The sequence below is a fragment of the Canis lupus genome, chromosome 25, assembly GCF_048164855.1.
Source record: "Canis lupus baileyi chromosome 25, mCanLup2.hap1, whole genome shotgun sequence".
Taxonomy (NCBI): Eukaryota; Metazoa; Chordata; class Mammalia; order Carnivora; family Canidae; genus Canis; species Canis lupus.
The window spans coordinates 40921602-40940654 of record NC_132862.1 but is presented as its reverse complement, the minus strand read 5'-3'; the positions used below and the strand labels follow the sequence as shown (position 1 = coordinate 40940654).

General features: G+C 43.2%; 1 protein-coding gene and 1 long non-coding RNA gene across 2 annotated transcripts in view; one reads left to right on the top strand and one right to left on the bottom strand.

Moving 5' to 3' along the window:
* Window positions 1–5885, top strand: part of CCND2 (cyclin D2) — a 29999-nt gene extending 24114 nt beyond the window's left edge. Inside the window, exon 5 of the mRNA XM_072799323.1 lies at window positions 345–5885. Within this exon, the coding sequence (XP_072655424.1) occupies window positions 345–494 (150 nt within the window). The 3' untranslated portion in view covers window positions 495–5885. The remainder of the gene's footprint in view (window positions 1–344) is intronic.
* A 6780-nt stretch (window positions 5886–12665) lies between these two features.
* LOC140617628 (uncharacterized) lies at window positions 12666–17384 on the bottom strand. Its single transcript, XR_012017808.1, has 2 exons — window positions 17122–17384; window positions 12666–13766 (listed from the first exon to the last, which is right to left on the bottom strand). It is a non-coding gene; the product is annotated as an uncharacterized lncRNA (long non-coding RNA).
* Between the last annotated feature and the right edge of the window lie 1669 nt (window positions 17385–19053).

Here is a 19053-nt window from a genome sequence, read left to right as displayed (position 1 = left end):
AGTGTCCACAAACAGAAAGCACCCGGGTGGGGCTTTGATTATCGGGTGCCGCACATCCACAAACAGCCCAGCACCTGGGCCAGATTGTCAGGTGCAGGCTGAGATTTGGCCATTTTTCTGCAAGCTCCGAAGCGGTGCTGATGCTGTTGGTTGTGGGCCCCACCTGGAGGGAGCAGTGTGGTCCTGCGGCCCTGCTCTAGCACCTCTCCTTTACTTTGTGCTTCTTTCTACGGGGAGACTAGCGTGTCGTGTGCGAGGCTTAAATTGTGTCTTGTTTTCTTCGTGAATGCTCTGCACACTATTGATCTTCCTAACCGCTCTGGTCTGACCCATTCTCCTTCTAGGACTGCCTCAAAGCCTGCCAGGAGCAGATTGAGGTGGTGCTGCTCAACAGCCTGCAGCAGTTCCGCCAGGACCAGGGGGATGGGTCCAAGTCCGAGGATGAACTGGACCAGGCCAGCACCCCTACAGACGTGCGGGATATTGACCTGTGAGGATGCAGTCGGGCCGAATGGGAGAGACGTATTCCCATCTGCTCTCTCCTTCTCTCTGGTTGTGTTTTGTTCTTTATGTTTTAGGATGAAACTTAAAAAAAAAAAAAAAAAATTCAGCCCCCACCTAGAGCATATTGAAAGATCTTTTAGAAGTGAGAGAAAAAGGTCCTATAAAAACAGAATAACAAAAAAGCATTTGGTGCCTATTTGAAGTACAACAGAAGGGAATCCCTTGTATATGCGAACAGTTATTGTTTGATTATGTTAAAATAGTAAAATGCTTACAGGAAAACCTGCAGAGTAGCTAGAGAAAATGTACGCCTGCAAATATGGGAACAAATTAGAGGAGGCTTTTTTTTTTTTCATGTTATGAACTAGCATGTACACACCCCTTGTAGGATAATTTCAAGGAACTGCGTGTGCCATTTATGGCATTATTAGATTGCAAAGCAATGAACTCAAGAAAGAATTAGAAATAAGGGACACGATAGGGAGGGGAGTACAAAACAATCTCTCTCAACCTGATTGAACCATTTTGGAGGTAGAAGCACCTTTGCTCTCGACCACCTGTTTATTACTAAGTCAGGAGCATAGCTGAATCTCTAGTACGAACTCTTGCTGTCTACAGTAGCTGCTACCTAAAAAAATATGTTTTATTTTGCCAGTTGGACACAGGTGGTTGGATTCTGGGTTTCATGTGTTTTTGACATCTTGCTTCTTCTTCCAAACGTGGTTCGTGGCGGACACCACCATATTTTCATCAAACGGGGCAATCTAGCTTTGGGCCATAACCAAAACTCCTATGAAATGGAGGCAGATGGGGAGCAAGGGTGGGATCTGGAATGGAATCTCTTCTCTATGGAATCTTTTCTCTTAATGTATTCAAGAGGGTAATGTGACCTTGGCATCCTTTATTAAAAAACTGATTTTTGGTGCTGATTGGCATGTCTGGTCCACAGTTTAGCATTGTTATAAACCATTCCATTCGAAAAGCACTTTGAAAAATTGTTCCTGAGAGATAGATGGGATGGTTTATGCAAGTCATGCTGAATAGACTCCTCCCTTCTTCTCCTGTGCTCCTCCTCCCCTCCTGCCCCCAGTCGCATGACTATTCACTTCTGGTATCTGACATTCTCTGTACACAGTTCTGGTATCCCTACCAGGACCCAAGAGACACCCCTTTCCACTGACATTCCCATCACAACATTCCTCCAAAAAGCCTACAAAGATCTGTTATCATTTTGATGGCAAAGAAAGATCTTAATTCCCATCTATAGACTTCTCCTTTGGACATGGAAAGAAAAGTTCTTGCTGGTGCAGACAGACAGCTGAATATCAGAGTGTGGCATTTTGTTCCCTTTTCCGTTTTTCGTTAATTTCATTGCAAAGTTGTATTCAGCGTACTTGAATTTTTTTTTCCTCTCCACTTCTTAGAGGCATTCATTTAGCAAAGAGGTTGGAGCAACAACTTTTTTTTTTTTTGCACAATTATGATTGACAGGTAATGAAGCTATTAAAATATTTTCCTTTTTAAGTTAGAAAGAAAAATCAGAACAGGGCTGCTTTGAAGAATTATTTTATACACAGATTCTGCCTTGTTTCGTAGTATGAGGGTTGAAGATGGAGAAAAATCTAAGGGTCTCTTATTTTTCATTTTATTGTGTTCAGTTTTTTATGATTATTTTTTTTTTGCGCTGCTAAGAAGCTAAGATCATTCATTCTTATTCACATTAACAGTACCTAGCTGTAATGTTTCACAGAGTGTGCTGCTATTTTATAAACATTTTTATAATATATTATTTTACTGCTTAAATTCCAAGTCCTGAAGTAGATGGTTGAGATAGGAGTTCTTCGTACTGGAAAAGCCCTTCCATAGTTTTTCTTCTGGTAGCGTATTCATGGTTTGGGTTTTTTTTGTTTGTTTGTTTGGTTTTTTTTTTTAATCCTTTTTGGTTCTCTCTCTTTCTCTCTCTCTCTCTCTCTCTCTCACTCACTCTCTCTCTCTCTCTCTCTCATATTCTTCAAAGACAGCATTCTTTACCTCAGGTTTACTGGACAAAGTCAATAGCTACAAAAGAAAATGATTCACATTTTTGTTTTCATAATACCTCACAACCACATAGTTTCTGCTTGGGAGCCGTTATAGTGTGGGGAAAGGAGAAGTTGGCGAGGGGGCCACAAGCCCCTCTCAGGTGGAGGGTCGGGTGGGTTTGGCCCTGGGGTCTGACACCCAGGGACCTCTTCAGTCATGAAGGTCATCAGGCTTCCATTTTGACTCCGGTATCCTCATCATGATGGAAAAAATACAATTGAACCATGGGATTTCCCCTCCCCCAACCCCCAGGGCAGATGTTCGGCACAAACCTTCATGCAGTGAACTAGGAAGTCATAATTAGCACTTAGGTACCAGGCATCAGGAGACAGGTTGAAAAGAGTTCTAGCAGGCTATTTGGAGATCATCTTGTGGCCCTTTCTTAAAACAGGGCTTTCATCTGCTTTTCTCTTTCCCCTCCCCTGATATGGCCATCCCCAGTTGGATCATCTCCGAGACTTTTATAGGCCTGGATCTGTGGGCATATGAATCGGCAGCATGTAGGATCACAAGGGTTCCTTCTCCCACCTGTCTCTAGACTGCAGCAGGCCAGCCCCTCTGCTAAGTGGCACTCAGTGGTGTTCAGGCTTTGCATTGCATCGAATTGGCATGATTGGGAAACTAGGTCAGATGAGTATTAGAATGGTGGTGGGAGGGAGGTGGAGAGGCTGCGTCTCTACAGAGATGCCACTCCGGGTGAGTCTGTGTCTCTTGAAGTATGTTTGGAAGGGTTCAGGATTTGGCGAGTTAGTACGACCCTAGAATTCTAGGGAGTTTCTGGTAGGACAGTGGGTGGTGAATTCTGAAGTTTCAGAGAGGACAGCTGAGCAGCCAGGGTTTTGTCAAGAGCTCACTTTGCATGGGACCCTCTTTCGGGCCCTGAGGAGTAACACGGAATGGAAAGGAGGCGCGGTCCCTAAAGTCCTTAGGAGTCTTGGAGCCTAAAGAAAGCAAGGTACAAAGTCACCTAACAGTGACTGTCCCTACGCTCAAACAGCAGCGGCAAATGAGAGAAGCTGACTGATGAATGAGGAAGGGAACAGGCCTGCAGACTCTCCCAGTCTGTTTTCCTGGAGCCTGGGTGCCATTGGGGCCTTCTGATCTTTTTCTCCTTTTTTTCTTCGGGGCCTAGTGTGATGGGACGGGTTGCTGATGGGGAAGGTGCTAGGTCTTTTGGGTTTTCTGCCCTCCCCCCTCCTTAAACAAAAGAAAGAAACTTGGATTTGTTACAGTAGCTGATGCCCTCTCCTTAGATCTTGGTCTCCTTGCTAGGAGTTTTTGCATGAGAGGAAAGTCAGCTCTCCCCCATGGATTTTTCTTCTCTTTCTCACCTCCCACAAATGGGGTTCCAGGCCTATTCTGGTCATCTGCTACTTTGTTGTCCTTTTATCTGTTCTTCCTCCTCTCTGGGCTTTTGGTTTTTGGTTTTGGGGTTGGTTTGTTTTTTGTTTTGTTTTGTTTTACTTTGTTTTTGGTTATTGTTGTTAACTGTTTTTCTCCATCAGTGGGGGCTAAATTGTTCCCCTAGCCTGCCAAATTTTATTCCTTCCCCTATTTTGGCCAAATCCCAGGGGGGAAAATCCTAGTATGCCAAAAATATATGCTAAGCATAATTCAATTCCATGCAGGTTCCTAAGAGCCAAGAAGCCTGCAGGTGGAAGCAGGGGACAGGTCCCTCAGTAGAATGTCTTCCCGTGTTCAGCGGAGGGATCCTCAGAGAAAGGGGCTTGTCTTAAAGGAGGCTTTATTCTGGAACTGCCCCAGGACCCCACTGAAGAGCTCACCATGTCTTCTAGTCAGATCCCCTTTGGTCTACGTGCTCTGTACAAGAGGCTCTTGTTTTGCTTCTTTTCCCAGGCAGGTTAGGGCCATGCATGGCTCAGAGGAAGCAACCCTGACAGCGTTGCACTGCATCCCTTTGCCAGCAGGATAGGCTTCTCTTCAGAGGGAGTTGTAGCTTTCCTGTGGCCTGGCACCCTCTGGGCCTTTCCACACTGCCCCCGGGGGGAGCTCTAGGACTGCGGTGAAGAGCATTAGGCAGGATTGGATGACTTTCTCAAAGAGGGTGGGGGTATTTTCTCTCCATGGGCCACAGGGGGCAAGGCTGGGAGAAGAAATAGACTTGCACCTTATATCATGTAAATAATGATTTTCTAGTTCAAGAAGATAATATTGGTAGTGTGGTAATGGGTGGTAGGAATGGGGAGGAAGTCTGAGTAAGCCTGTTGGTTTCTAAGCCAAAAGGATTCCTCTTTGTTTATCTTTGAGACAGTCCAACCCTGAGAATAGCTTTAAAAGGGAAATTAGTGCTGAGACAGTAAAGTCCCCCTAAGCCGACAAACTGTAGCTATAGAATGAGTGCAGGCTTCTATTGGTGTGGGCTCGGAGCAGCTTGTAAGAGCCACTCATGCTGTCATCCACTTGTACAAGATAGGGCAGGAAGATTCAGGAGGATGTTTATGACTTTCTGATACCATGTGGCTTTTCATGATTCTGGATTCGAAACAACCCAGAACAGTCCTTTAAGCTGGAGCTATTCTCATACAGTTGTGTGTCTCTGCTTTTAGACTTGGCTGGACTATCAGACTCGATTCTTGGCTCAGGTTTCAAGAAGCCATCAGCAAATGTACACATGCACGCTGTAGTTGCAACGTTTATCCCTTTGCCTGCAGCCTACTTTGGGGAAAAAAGTGCCTTACTGACTGTAGCCATTACAGTATCCAATGTATTTTGACAGGTGCCTGTCCTTAAAAAAAAAAAAAAAGTTTTTGTTTTGTTTTTTTTTAATTGGTTTTTGTTTCTTACTGTTGGCCAACTCTTAAATCCCCAGCAAATCACTGGGCCATTGGATTTTTTCCATTATGTTCATTACCCTTGTACCGTGTACCTCAGATCTCTTTCTCTCTCAGTTACAGTTTCTCGTCTTGGACTTCTTTTATTATTATTATAATTTTTTTTTTGCTTTAAAATGAGTGTGATGCCATATCGAGTCAATGTTATTCTCTCACAGTGTACTCTATAAGAGGTGTGGGTGTTTATTTGGTCGGGATGCTAGCAAGTGCTAAAGTAGCATGATCGGTATAAGCAAAAGGTTTTTAGGAAGTATGGAAAAATGTTTTATTGGTTATGATGGTGACATGGTATAGTCAGCTGCCTTTTAAGAGGTCCTGTCTGTTCAGTGTTAAGTGATTTTTAAAAATAATGGCCTGTTATTCTGACCAGCTTAAAGATGGATTTGCAAATGGTTTTGGATGCAATTAGGTTATGCTATTTGGACAATAAACTCACCTTGACCTAAATTCTCTGGCCACTTTGACTTATTTATAGACCAGCAGCCCTCAGAATAGAACGCATTTTCTCATGTCAGAACTCAGATTGGCAACAATTGGTAGTGGCATAAAACAAATCCTAACCTGGAGGGTAATCTACATGTGTATATGTGTTATTAAAAATAATTGGCAACCCTTTTTTCTCCATTTTGGGTCCCCTGGGGAGCTGGGTCATAAACTAGAAGCTTCAGCCCACCTTCCTGAGGTGGGCAAATCCCTGCTGTTACGACTGGGCTTAAGTCCTGATTATTGCCAGCTATTCACTCTTGTTATGAGTGAGTATTTCCTGCCTTGGGAGGTGCCAGAGGCACTGGGTGCCATCTCCAGATTCTGGGCAGTCTCTGGAGAACTCTACGTCTGTAGGTTTCTTGGCTCCAGTCTGCCACTCTTCACAGCTCCCACCTGATTCCTGATCTGGCCTTTAACTCTCCTGTGAGGACTGGGCCATAATTACTCTTGGGGGAGGAGTGGTGAGACAGAGCCTAGGAAGAGGGTAGGAGAGTCAACACTTAATGAATTGCCAGGCCCCGGTCCTAGCTGCTTGTGGACCTCAGCTCCTCAGACCAGCCTTTTTCACAAAAGTGATGAGTAATGCAAAGGGCAATGGCTTCATAGCCATTTTGATGTTGCTATAAACATTCCTGCTTGGTAGAGTTCTCTGTCTCTCTCAGAGGCATTGGAGGCTGTTTCCAGCTTATTTCTGACCTGAACTGCAACAGTAATATTAATACTGGTCATTTGGAAAGTCCAGATTAAGACATTGCCTGTTAAGTAACTCCACTAAACAGGATTTCTAATCATACAAGGACCCTAGAAATTTTCCTTTATCTCCATCCCCCACTGACAGTCACCAATGGTGACAAGCAGGAATAGCTTTTTTTCTTGAGTTTCTGCCTAGTGGAGTCTGCGAGGTCTCTTGGGAGTTTCCAATGACTCTGGTTGCCACTCTTAACCATCCATGGAATTCTCTTCTGTACCACCTGACCTGTTATACAGCTGGGTCCCTCCCCCCTCGTCCCCCAACTGTTTGGCCTGCAGTATTGGTGCCTATCTGTTACTAACACTATAACACCACTCCTTCCAAATGCCATCCGGTAGCCCCGCAGGCTTCTCCCATTCAGAACTGTGGATGTTTAAGGGTGGGAAGGAAGCTGACAAAGCTGGCACTCCATTCCCCACAGCTGGCTAGTGATAAATCTAAGGGCCCCTTTACATGCTCTTTCAGAGGCATCTCATCATACACTTGAAAAATCTCAAACCTGAGGCAAAGACAAAAGTGCACTTTCTCAAAGTGGAAGGAGCAATGGAGTGAAGAACTAGAAATACCAGGTCTTTTGTGCTCTACTGACTACTTTCATGTTTCTTACGACTTTCCTAAAGATCAGGAACTTTTATGCAGTACACAGAGGTAACACCAAAATAAAGCGTCCCAATTGGCTTACTAATACTCAACACACTGCCATGAAACGAGTATTCAAAACTGAGTATCACACCTGATTTTTTCTTCCCTGCTACTATGGTGCAGGCGACAGGATGGGTTTCCCGAAGCAAATGAGTTTTAGGAAAACCCTTCTGGTGAGATGCAGCACAGTTTGGAAACAACAGTAGAAACAATATGACCTTGTCCAAAAATAAAAGGATGGGAAATGGATGGGTAATGCAAATTAAAAGTGAAGGGAAAATATTCAAATAGCTTGACGAACATACATAATATAACGAATTTGAAATGCAAACAGACATTATCCTCACAAAACAGGATGAACTCAGCTACAAACACTAATTTGGGATTCCCACCCACCTAATTCGTCCTAGGCTCAAAGAACTAAGGCTGGTACTTTCCAGAGGATGATTGGTGGCTTTCACACTCAGGGCCCTGGGGGCCTCCCCCGCACGGAGGACAGAGGACAGGCAAGGTCCATCAGCTCTGACTGCAGGCTCAGTCAAGCAGCCCTAGTGGCCTGAGAAGGCAAGGCAGAGGTCGGCTGTCCCCTCTGACCCCATCTCAGCATCCCCCTGGAGCTTTGAGTTTCTGATTATCCAAAACATGGCTTCCATCTCACTTGTGATTTGCCTTGGCTTTCTCTGACATGTCGCCCTCATCCCTGATTACCCTCTGGCCCCTTTGTGGAGTCGAGGTCTAAACATGCGGTGCTTCCTGGCAAGTCCACTAGGTGGCGCTAACACCCCAGGTGAGAACAACTTACAAACTGATCCCTGCACAGCCAGGTGCAGGGAGACTGCCCAGAACCAAGCCCTCTCTCTGGCCACGGGAGGGCCCAGCGGTTCCCTCACCTGCTTCTCTCTCAGTTACTACTACTACGACATTCTGACTCCATCTGGGAATGGTTGGTGGGATTCATGACTTCTCGTTCCTCTCTGTGATTGGCCACCTGGCAGCCTGCGGACATACTCAGCTGGGCGCCCACTGTGATATAAGTTGCCTTGGACTTACTTGCTAACGTAAGATGAGAGCTTTCACATACAAGTCAGGATTTTAACTACTCTTGGTAAATCCACGTCCTGGCAACGACCGGCCTGAGGGGCAGTCAGGGCTGCAGCCAAGGATGGTCTGACCCCTTCTCTGCTCCCCAACACCCACTGAACCTGGTTCACTCATTGACATCACTTGCGTGCCCCCTACCGTGCTTGCACCTCTGCAGCCTCTGAAATGTTTCTGTCTTACCAGTCTGCTATGAAGTAGGACCCCCTGCACGCCTCAGGTGGAGCAGTACAGGTCTGGGACTCTCCCTCCACTTTTTTGTCCCAAATACAGACTACAGACCTCTACTCCTCATGAGGCTTCATAATATCCTTTCCCTCTTTATGGGTTTTTAGTTATCAGATACCTGGGTGCTGGGCCAGATTTTTGAAATTCCTTCCAGAGCCTAGTACTCAGTCCACACTGAGGTCTGCAGGTAGGCCAGGTGGACAGGGTTCAAGATGAGCTTTTTCTCTGTTTCTGTAGCCACTTTTCCTTCTTGTGGTATCTCAGTGACCCCACAAGAAGATGCCCCTCTAAGATTTTTAGATCTGTTGATACAATACAAATCCCGTGGCTATTTCAGTGATCTTGTCCATTAAAGTGACATGTAGGGCTCCCTGGCACTGCTCATTCTTCCAACAGACTGTATAGGGCTGGTCAGATGCCAGGCATTCTGCACCAAAAACCTCATTCAACAAATATTTCTTCAGCATCTACTTTTCCAGGAACAACGTCCCTGCACTGCTTGATCTCAATGGTCAATGGCAGAAACAGACAAGTCACAGGACGCCTGCTACTGAATGTAGTGGCAAACAACACAGCACTCTTGCAGGCTTCCTGCTCTGGAATCCCCATTGGTCCACTACACTAGCTTTGTAGTGAGCCGGGTCCTTCATCTTTGAAATGGGGCAAAATAATAATAGTACTTCCTGAGTTAATCCATTTGAGCGCTTCAGCATGCCTGGCATATAGCCAGAGCTTGATAAATAGTAACAGTCCTCAGGCTAAGGTGGTATGTGAGACAGGCACCTAATTCAGTCTTTAAAAATGAATGTCACCGGCAGGTACCAATTGTTTACCTACTCAGCCCAGCCAATAAGGCAGCATTTTGTGGTTTTAAAGGAGTCCTTCCCGAGCAACCTATGTAATCCACACAACTGACTATGCATCTGATACTTCATTTTGTGATGAAGTGTCTGGAGGGTCACGCAGCTCAGGGTAAGTTATCAGAGTTGGACCAGAACCCAGCTGTGGCTGACTTAAATGGTACGTATCCACCCCCCACCCCACCCCAGGATACCACTCGTTAAAATCACCCAATGGAATGTTCCCTTCAATGAAGACAAGGTCCAAAGAGAAAAAAAGGGCTTTGAAGTCTAAGGAGAAGTGTTTGGTGGATTTAAACTCTGAAAGTGGCATTTTTGCCTTGCCTCTAAACCGAGAAGCAGTGATTCTGTTCAGGTAGGTTCCTCCCAGTACCTGTCGTTTGTAAATGTGTAGCCACTATGATTGTCCGCCCAGAACTCAGATGTGTAGGGATATAATTATTTTCCCCTAACTAGTTTTTACTAGAAGAATCTGCCTTTCAGGCCATTCAGTGTGTCCTCTGTCTTCCCAGGTTTGCATTCTCCTTTAGGTTTGCCTAGCCCCAGCCCTCAGGGTGGGATGGAGGGGAGGGATGGAGATGTGATCCTCAGGCCTCCAGTTCAAGCCTGCAGAGCCCTTTCAGGATCGATGACGTTGCATACTGACGTAAGTAAATTCTTAGTCTCCTGGTCGATATTTGTAGCCATTAGAAAATTTGAAGTGTGTGAGCATTGGCCACTCCGTTGCAATCTTGCTATCAACTTACAGTGAAAGCAAAGCTTGGACTAAATTTTGCAGCACCTCCATACAGACACTAGCTGACACAGCAGGCCCTAAATGCTTAATACCTTCTGTCCCCCAGTGCTGTAATGGCACAGGACTCTGTCTCTACTGACACCTTGCATGAAGGTTTCCTTCCTCCAGGTAAATATTCCAAAGCTAGGATTCTCTTTAGAATCAGAAACAAGTGATCAGAAGGCCTCCCGATCCTATGGCTGGACAGAAGACTGTTTAAGATACGAGGTGCTGGCTATTTATTCAGCGGTGGGGAGTACCTCTGAGATGGCTTCGGCTTGTCAATATACCCATCTTGATTTCAGGGAGGCCCAGAGCTAACTTGCATTGTTATCATTGACAGGTTGTTATTTTCACCAATACAGCCTCATTTCTTAAATTCAGGACGCTAATTAAAGTATCCATGATCTGTCAAGACACCGGTAACTGAAGTTCCTGTGGACTATGATTCTCCCTCTGGACCACCCTTAGACTGTACATTCTTGATTGAGACATATTATGGACTGGATATTTGTGTCCCTGTCCCCCCCCCCCCCCAGTTGTAATGGTATTTGGAGGTGGGGACATTGGGAGGTGATTGGGTTACAGATAGGATTAGGGCCCTTATAAGAAGCAGGCAGAGGGCTAGCTAGCTCTCTCTCCACCTCGTGAGGATACAAAGAGAAGCAGGTGGTCCACCACCCAGAAGAGGGCTCTCACCAGAACCTGACTATGCTGGCACCCAGTCCTGAACTTCCAGCCTCCAGAACTGTGAGAAACAAATGTCTGCTGTTCAAGCCATCCCACTGATGGTATTCCATTATAGCAGCTGGAGCCAACTAAGAACGCTTGTAGCATCTGGGTTATAGCTTACTTGAATCACACATGGAGTCCACATATTCTGAAATATTTCAAGAAAATTGCAAACACTGCTACTGGGCCTTTCTCGGTGATTTTTTTGCTATTCTGGAACATAAAAGAAATATTCTGCTGTTCCCAAACTCGGCTGGGACTGTCCAGGGAACTGCACAGCTACTGCTTCTCTGGGGTCTCTCCACCTCCAGGGGAGCTCCTCCTGTGAAAGGAGCAGTGCCTCCTTTCCCCCAAACCACAAAGCTTATTTCATTTAGAAAAATCACATCACTAATTTGTCCCTACTTAGAGACCCACTGACACTCCTTCCCTTCCTCTCAGCCAGGAGAATTTTTCTTTCTTTCTTTCTTTCTTTCTTTCTTTCTTTCTTTCTTTCTTTCTTTCTTTCTTTCTTTCTTTCTTTTCTTTTCTTTTCTTTTCTTTTCTTTTCTTTCTTTTCAGGAGAATTTTTCTAGTCCAGGGCAGGAGCCTTCACGACACAGTCACTTAAGCCTTTATTTATGTCAAGATTACTTTCATTATCCTCTAGGGACAGAGATTCTTTTCCTAGCCTCTTTCTTGTCACTTTCCCGTCCCTAAAAAAGGGGACACAGGATAAAGGACCAAAAAATTCAGGGGAAAAATACTGTAGGAAAAACACTGACTACTATTCAAAAAATCCTATCCTACCAGGATTGTAGTTGCCAAAGGCCCTGCAAGGGTTCATGCCAATCTTAGGTTAGGATTGCCCAGCACTGGAGGCACTGAAGTGGTCTGAGAACAAGGCTTCTGCAGCTTTCCATTTGTGGCTTAGTTTAGTGAGCTTCTGAGCATCTTGGTTAATACTTTCCTGGAAAGTCTTGATGCTTTAGATAGTCTAAAAACAATAATTCAGGGGTGCTTGGCTGGTTCAGTTGGAAGAGCATGTGACTCTTGACCTCAGGGGTCATGAGTTTGGGCCCCACATTGGGTATAGAGGTCACAAAAAAAAATTGAAAAAAAAAGCAAAAACAATTATTGTATTTTCCATATATCTCTGTAAAGTCAAAATGAAGACACTATGGAAGATTTGCTTTGATATGTCATTTCCTACCACCTTATTTGCTTCATACTCTAAATCTTTACAGATACTAGGGTCAAGAGACCGGGATTTTAGGGTCGTAAAAGTCTTCTTTTTTCCTTAGCATTCTGACAGAGCTGTGGCAAAAGTAAGACCCTTGGCCTTCCCACTCACTACCCTCCACCCCCCACACTGGTCCTGGCTCTCTGCCTGCAGTATTATTGACTATATCATACATTTGTATGTTTCATATAAATTGTCACATGTATTGTGATGGGGAGTCAGGGTGTCGTAGTGGACAGAGTCTCACTTAAGCAAGAAGATCTAGGTTTGAATCCCTGGGTTTCCACTGAGTAGCAGGAAGATCTCTGACTTTCCTTGTTCTTTTATAAAACAGGAAACCTCACTGGATTAAGAAGATTAAGTTAGTTCACGTAAAGTGTACTACATAAGAAGAACAGGAATTGGCCAATCTGAATACATGCAAACATATCAATACTGTGTGAATTGTTTTTAAAGGTGTTATATATGCAATTGTTAATTTCCCAGGAGGCCAGGGTGGAGGGGGTGGTTGTTTGTCTGTGGATCCTGATGGAGGAGGCTACTCTTGATCTCATAGCAGTAACATCATGAGCATTTATAATTTTCATAGTATTCTCCTTGTGCTGCTGCCATTTTTCCAAACAGCAATGAACTCGGGCTTGGGGAAAGTTCTTTTGCGCAGTAGGTGACAAGCTCAAAGGCAAGGCATGAAAAGGGATTAGTGGATACATGTATTCGAATAAAGGGGAGTTCCCCAGAAGCACGTCAGGCTGAGAAGGCATCCTTCCACTGTCCATCAGTAGAAAAGCTATTTGACTGACAGATATGATTTTTTTGGAACAAGCAATAATGGAGAACTATGGATGACAGATGTCAGATGTTGGCAGAGTGGCTGCCAAAACAAATCTCCCTCCACCTTCAGACATCAAGATGATGGAGGACTGGGCACAGTTGGACTGGCAGCTCCTTCTTGCTCGGATCATCGGTCACATTATTATTTCTCAGTCACTGGACAAAGCAGATGGTTTACCATGTATTTGTGATTTTCTATTGGCCTAGAAATTGTTTTTCCATCAGGGTACGGCATGTAATCAATTATGACAGTGGGTGGGGCAAGGAAATCCCTGCCAGTAAAAGTCCAAGGCTTTCTCTTTTATTAAATTTGCATAAACCACTCTAATTTCCAACTTAAAAGCAATAGAGGGAAAAAGCAGAGTAGTGTTGTTAGAAATAACTTGGGTAATTGCAAAACCACAATTCTTAGTTGGTCCTGGAGTCTCTCAGTTTATAATCGTATCTGGTGTCAGTTTTGTCTGTCCATTGTTAGTCTTAACATTTTCTTGTCTTTGTTCTGGTCTTATACAGCTTTATCTTATAATAATAAAATGAAGGGATGCCTGGGTGGCTCAGTGGTTGAGCATCTGCCTTCAGATCAGGTCGTGATCCTGGGGTCCTGGGATCAAGTCCTCCGTTGGGCTCCCTGCCGGGAGCCTGCTTCTCTCTCTGCCTATGTCTCTGCCTCTCTCTGTGTCTCTCATGGATAAATACATAAAACCTTAAAAAAAATCATAAAGTAACATAATCAGAGCCAAACTCTGTAAAAGTAAACAGAACAAATACCGAGAATACACATACCCATCAACTCAGATTTCTTTTTGAATATTCAGTTCTACTATATTAAATGCTAATAATCCTAAATTGGCTTGCCTTGGCATGGGCGAGTGGCTACCTACAGAGAACAATATACACATTCTCTCTCAGCCACCCTCTGAATGGGTTTTCCTTCTAAAAGGCATCTTGCATATATTTATGGAAAAAGTCCCTTAGTAATAAAAACAGCACAAGCATTTTTAACATTATAAATATCACCTAGGGAAATCTTTGACACAAATAACATGTTTCTTCTTGTCTTTTTTTCAAATGTATTTTTTCTTATAATATCAGGCTCACAGTGAATAGTTTTCTATCCTTTTTTTTTTTTCATTTAATCATGAATCAGAGGAATGTTACCATATCATAGATATTCCTTAGGAACATGATTTCCAATGGTGGTAAATACTGAGTTCCTATGATGTGTCTGGCACTACTCTAAGCACTGAAGACAGGAAAGAGAACAAGCTACACCCTAGCCTCGAGGAATTTACATGCCAGCAGAGACAAACAGGTGATCAACTTGTAAAAACAGTAAATGCATGAGATAGTTTCAGATAAAATGGGATGATAGTGACCAGGCAGGCTACTTTGCTTGAGTGAAGGCCTCTTGACAAGGGGACTTGAGTCAGGATCTGAAAGCTGGAAGGGAATAACCACTTAAACATCTTGGGAAAGAGCCTTGTAAGCAGAAAGAACAAAAACTGCAAAGACCCTGAGACAGGAATGAGCACGTCGTGGTCGAGGAACAGAAAGAAGGATGATAGCTAGGGCTTGGTGAAGAAGGGCAGTGGACAGAGAGATGGGAGTGGAGACCTAGAGGGAGCCCAAGTCACATAGGCCTTGTAGGAGTTCAGTAAATAGTTGGGACTTTGTTCTAGCAACAATGAGACTCCATTAGAGAATTTTCCAGCAAGGGGCTGGTACGACTTGATTATAAAGACATCCCTTTGGCACATGAGTAGGAGATGCTATGTAGTCTACAAGAGCACAGGCTCCCATGGTCATGCAGACAAGAGATGAGGGAGCTAGAATAGGATGTAGCAAGGTCACAAGGAAGAGTGATGGACTCAACACATAACTCGGCGATAAAGCACACAGAAATTTTTTTTTCTTAGCTTTTAGATTTATTGATTGATTGATGAAGAATTGAGCAACATAATAAGTAAGCTTGATTCAGACATACATAGAGCTCTACACCCATAATGAATAAACCCACATTCTTCCTGAGCACATGAGACATTTATACAAAATGACCATGGATGAGTTGACAAAATGAGTATCCATAAATTTCAAAGATGTTTATCTTTAAAGATCTTTGAAGTCCTATAGATTTAAGTCTGTAACTATTTCAGTCTTAATCTAAGAATAAGAAAAAAAACCATTAGTTAAAAAAACTATAGATAAGAAGAATAGAAACTTCACTGACTCCTCTATTAACCAGCAGACCAACATTTGGCACCAATATAATTAATTTCACCCTTAATGCTATTGTTGAAAGTATTTAAATGCCTAGGAAACATGAAAACCCACGCTTTCCTCCCTAATCCCACATCACACTTGGCTCATTTTCAGTGAAGACTATAATTAAATCTTTATTTGAAAACATGACTAAAAGATTAGCACTCACTGCATTATTGAACCTACAGAAATCTGTGATGAATTTGATGGGAAGTGTTAGGTTAAGGTAAAGAATCTAGGATTACAAGGGAAACTGGGTAGGAGGTATTGCCATCAAATGAGAAAGACATGAGGAGGAGTGAGCAGTCTTAGGAGGTAAAATTCCAAGATTTGGTGTTGGACAAAGTTGGCCTGAGATGCCCACTGGAGATCCAAGCTGGGTAGGTAATGGAATGAAGGAGGATTGTGGACTGGAGATATAAATAATATATATACACTAATAGGATCACCTAGGAGACTACATGGGTAAGGAAAGAAGAGAGCTAAGGGCAGAATCCTGGGATACTCCACCATCCACAGTATTAATGGCATTGTCTACTTACTAAACATTTCTGTGTTCCCCATGTTTCTCATCAAATTTGCAGTTAAATAGGGCCATATCAATAGCTCTGGACAGTGCATAGTGGAAGCATCTAAGATTTGGTTCAAGGTTTTTTTTTCTTTGAGATTTTATTTTATTAAAATAAAAAAATAAAAAAAAGATTTTATTTTATTTATTCATGAGAGACACAGAGAGAGAGAGGCAGAGACATAGGCAGAGGGAGAAGCAGGCTCCATAAAGGGAGCCTGATGTGGGACTTGATCCCAGGACTCCAGGATCACGACCTGAGCCAAAGCCGGATGCTTAACCACTGAGCCACCCAGGCATCCCGGTTCAAGACTTTCAATTGTTCTCCTTTCCTGGCCCAGGAATCATGAATCTATGTATTTAAGTTGATATGTCTGTCAACCCTAATCCCTTAGTGACTATGTAGAACAAAGCCCCTTTTGATCCATGTCAGACATGTTACACAAGAGAGAAACTTTTATGAGTTAAGCCATGGAAAACTTCAGGCTTAATTTGTTACCTCAGCACAACTTGGCCCATCCTAACTAATTCAGAATTCCATCATACGCTATACTACAACAAAGCACTATTTTTCCTTTTTTAAAAAACAGGCATATGTGATTTGATAGGTTGTCAATGGAAGTCTATCAGTGGTTATTTCTAGTTTCTATCTAAACAAAATTTAAACCAACTTTGTGTTCATTTTAGAAGCTGAGGAGCAGGGATGCCTGGGTGATTCAGGGGTTGAGCGTCTGCCTTTGGTTCAGGGCTTGGTCCCAGAGTCCTGGGATCAAGTCCCACATTGGGCTCCCCAAATGGAGCCGCTTCTCCCTCTGCCTCTGTTTGTCTCTAATGAATAAACAGAATTAAAAAAAAAAAAAAAAAAGCTTTAGAGCAATTCTGGAATTGTTGAGTGAATAATGCAAGATTATGTCCATTCTTTCAAAGACCCTCATTTCTCAACTTTTTTTTGTTCTTAAAGTTTATGAAAACTTTATACATATTTCTTGCATAATTCTTTAATACTGGTACTTTAAATTTTCCAAATTTCTCCTGAATTAATGCTCTCCCCTTGTATCAGGTATTTTTTTAGATGTATGATGCATTTGAGAAGTTGATTATAATAGTCCTCATTCATGCATCTAACAAATTTTAATTGAGGCCCTACTGTGTTTTAAACATTTTGATAGGAGCCAGGGAAATAATGAAACAGAGCCAGTACTTAACTTCATAGTTATAGGTTTGATACCACCTGGAGCAAACGTTTCTGGGGTCAAACTCAGTTTTGAGATCTTCAGATAAGAAATCAGTTGGCTTCTCTGTGCCTTAATTTCTTCATCTATAAAGTAAAAACAATTCATACCTTGCAGTTATTTTGAGTGTTAAAAGAGACAAAGTGGATGTTTTTAATTAAGCTGTAGAAATGTACTCAGACTACCTCGAAGAGAAAAAGGTTTTTATTTATTTTTATTATTTATTTATTTTTTTAAAAAAAGGTTTTACTGTAAAAACAGAACCTGCAGAGTATCTAGTATCAGGGCAGCCCGAGAGTCTAAGAACCAGGTGGTCTCTGCATTACATGCTTAAGTCTGCTTCTGTTTGTGTGTTTACTGGTTTCTTCCATTACCTTTGCTTGTTCTTACTCCCTACTCTGTAAATCTGTTCTTGAGCATATATTATTTGTGGCTTCTGTTTCTTCATAGTTTCAGTCTGCATGCTCCTCATAGCTCAATCTTAGGTTTCTTTTGATGCTTTTTCTCTTTAGCCCTCACATATAACTACCTAATTAATTTCCTTTTTCTAGTTCAAAGTTCCAGGAGAATCCGTTGGACCGATTTATTCATTCAGGCATTCGGCACCTTTATATGAACTATCTACTATGCGTAGGCAGCATACTCCCATGGTAATTTTGGCCCCCTTTTAAGACCCTCTGAATTATCCCTTTGCCCTTATTCTGAAAATGCCTGTTTCCTTGGAAGCTTGTTAAAGATGCTCAGTTTGGCCCCCACTCCCAATCTATTAAATCAGAATCACTTTAACTAGATCCCCAGGTGATTCATAGGCCCATTCAAGTTTGAGAAGCACTGCCTTAAACTTCTAGTTCTTGAGGCTGGCTGTACATTGGAAACAGCTGGGGATTAAAGAAATTACTGATGTCTGGATCCCTCCTGCAGTCTTAGATTTAATTGTTCTGGGGTGCAGCCTGGCATTCAAAGGGTCTTAGATGATTCCAATGTGTGGGAAGGTTTGAGAATAACTAAACCAGTCGTGTGCCACCACGGACCAGCTGTGAACCTAGAATAATTGCTTATTTTCTCTCCAGACCAGATCCCTAGCATCTTAAGTGAAGAGACCCTGTTGTGTACCTCGGACTTGTCCTGAGAGCCAAATGTGATCACACATGTGAAACTTTTGAAATGTGTGCTTATGATCCCATGCATCACTTGACTTCTCTAAACCCATCTTTGTATATATAATTGGGGGAAAACGCATTATTAAATATGAGAATGTAAGTAAAAAACGGATGGAAAACAATATGTAGGCCAACATTATTAAGTTCTGTCATTGTAAAGCTAGCACAGGTAAGCTTTACCTGTTATCTCATTTTACGTATCACGAAACTGAGAGAGAGAGAGGTTAAATAGCTCTTTCAAGGCCCTGAAAGCTGTTAAAGAAACATTATTCACCAGATGCTCTTTAAAAAATGGTGAGGAAAGGGCACTCGGGTGGCTCAGTTGCCTAAGCGTCTGCCTTCAATTCAGGTCATCCAGGATCCTGGGATCAAGCCCCACGTCGGGCTTTCTGCCCATCCAGGAGCCTGCTGCTCCCTCTCTCTCTGCCTGCCGCTCTGCCTACTTCTGTTCTTCTCCCCGCCCCCCACCCCATACATAAATTAAACCTTAAAAAAATGGTATGGAAGATTTTACTTAAGACTACTGCAACTGAGGTCAAGACTATTGCAACGTGGAGGAGAGACTCTGAATTCAAATACAGCGGAGTTTTACAGCCAGGGGGTGTGGGGGAGGGAGGGAATGGAAACTAAGAGGAAGTTGGTTAGCTATCAAGGGAGAGGGGGAGAGGAACTTGAAATCAAGAGTGGAGGAAGAGCGGCACCTGCTTGGCTCAGTGGTTGAGCACCTGCCTTCGGCCCAGGGTGTGGACTCCCGGGATTGAGTCCTGCATC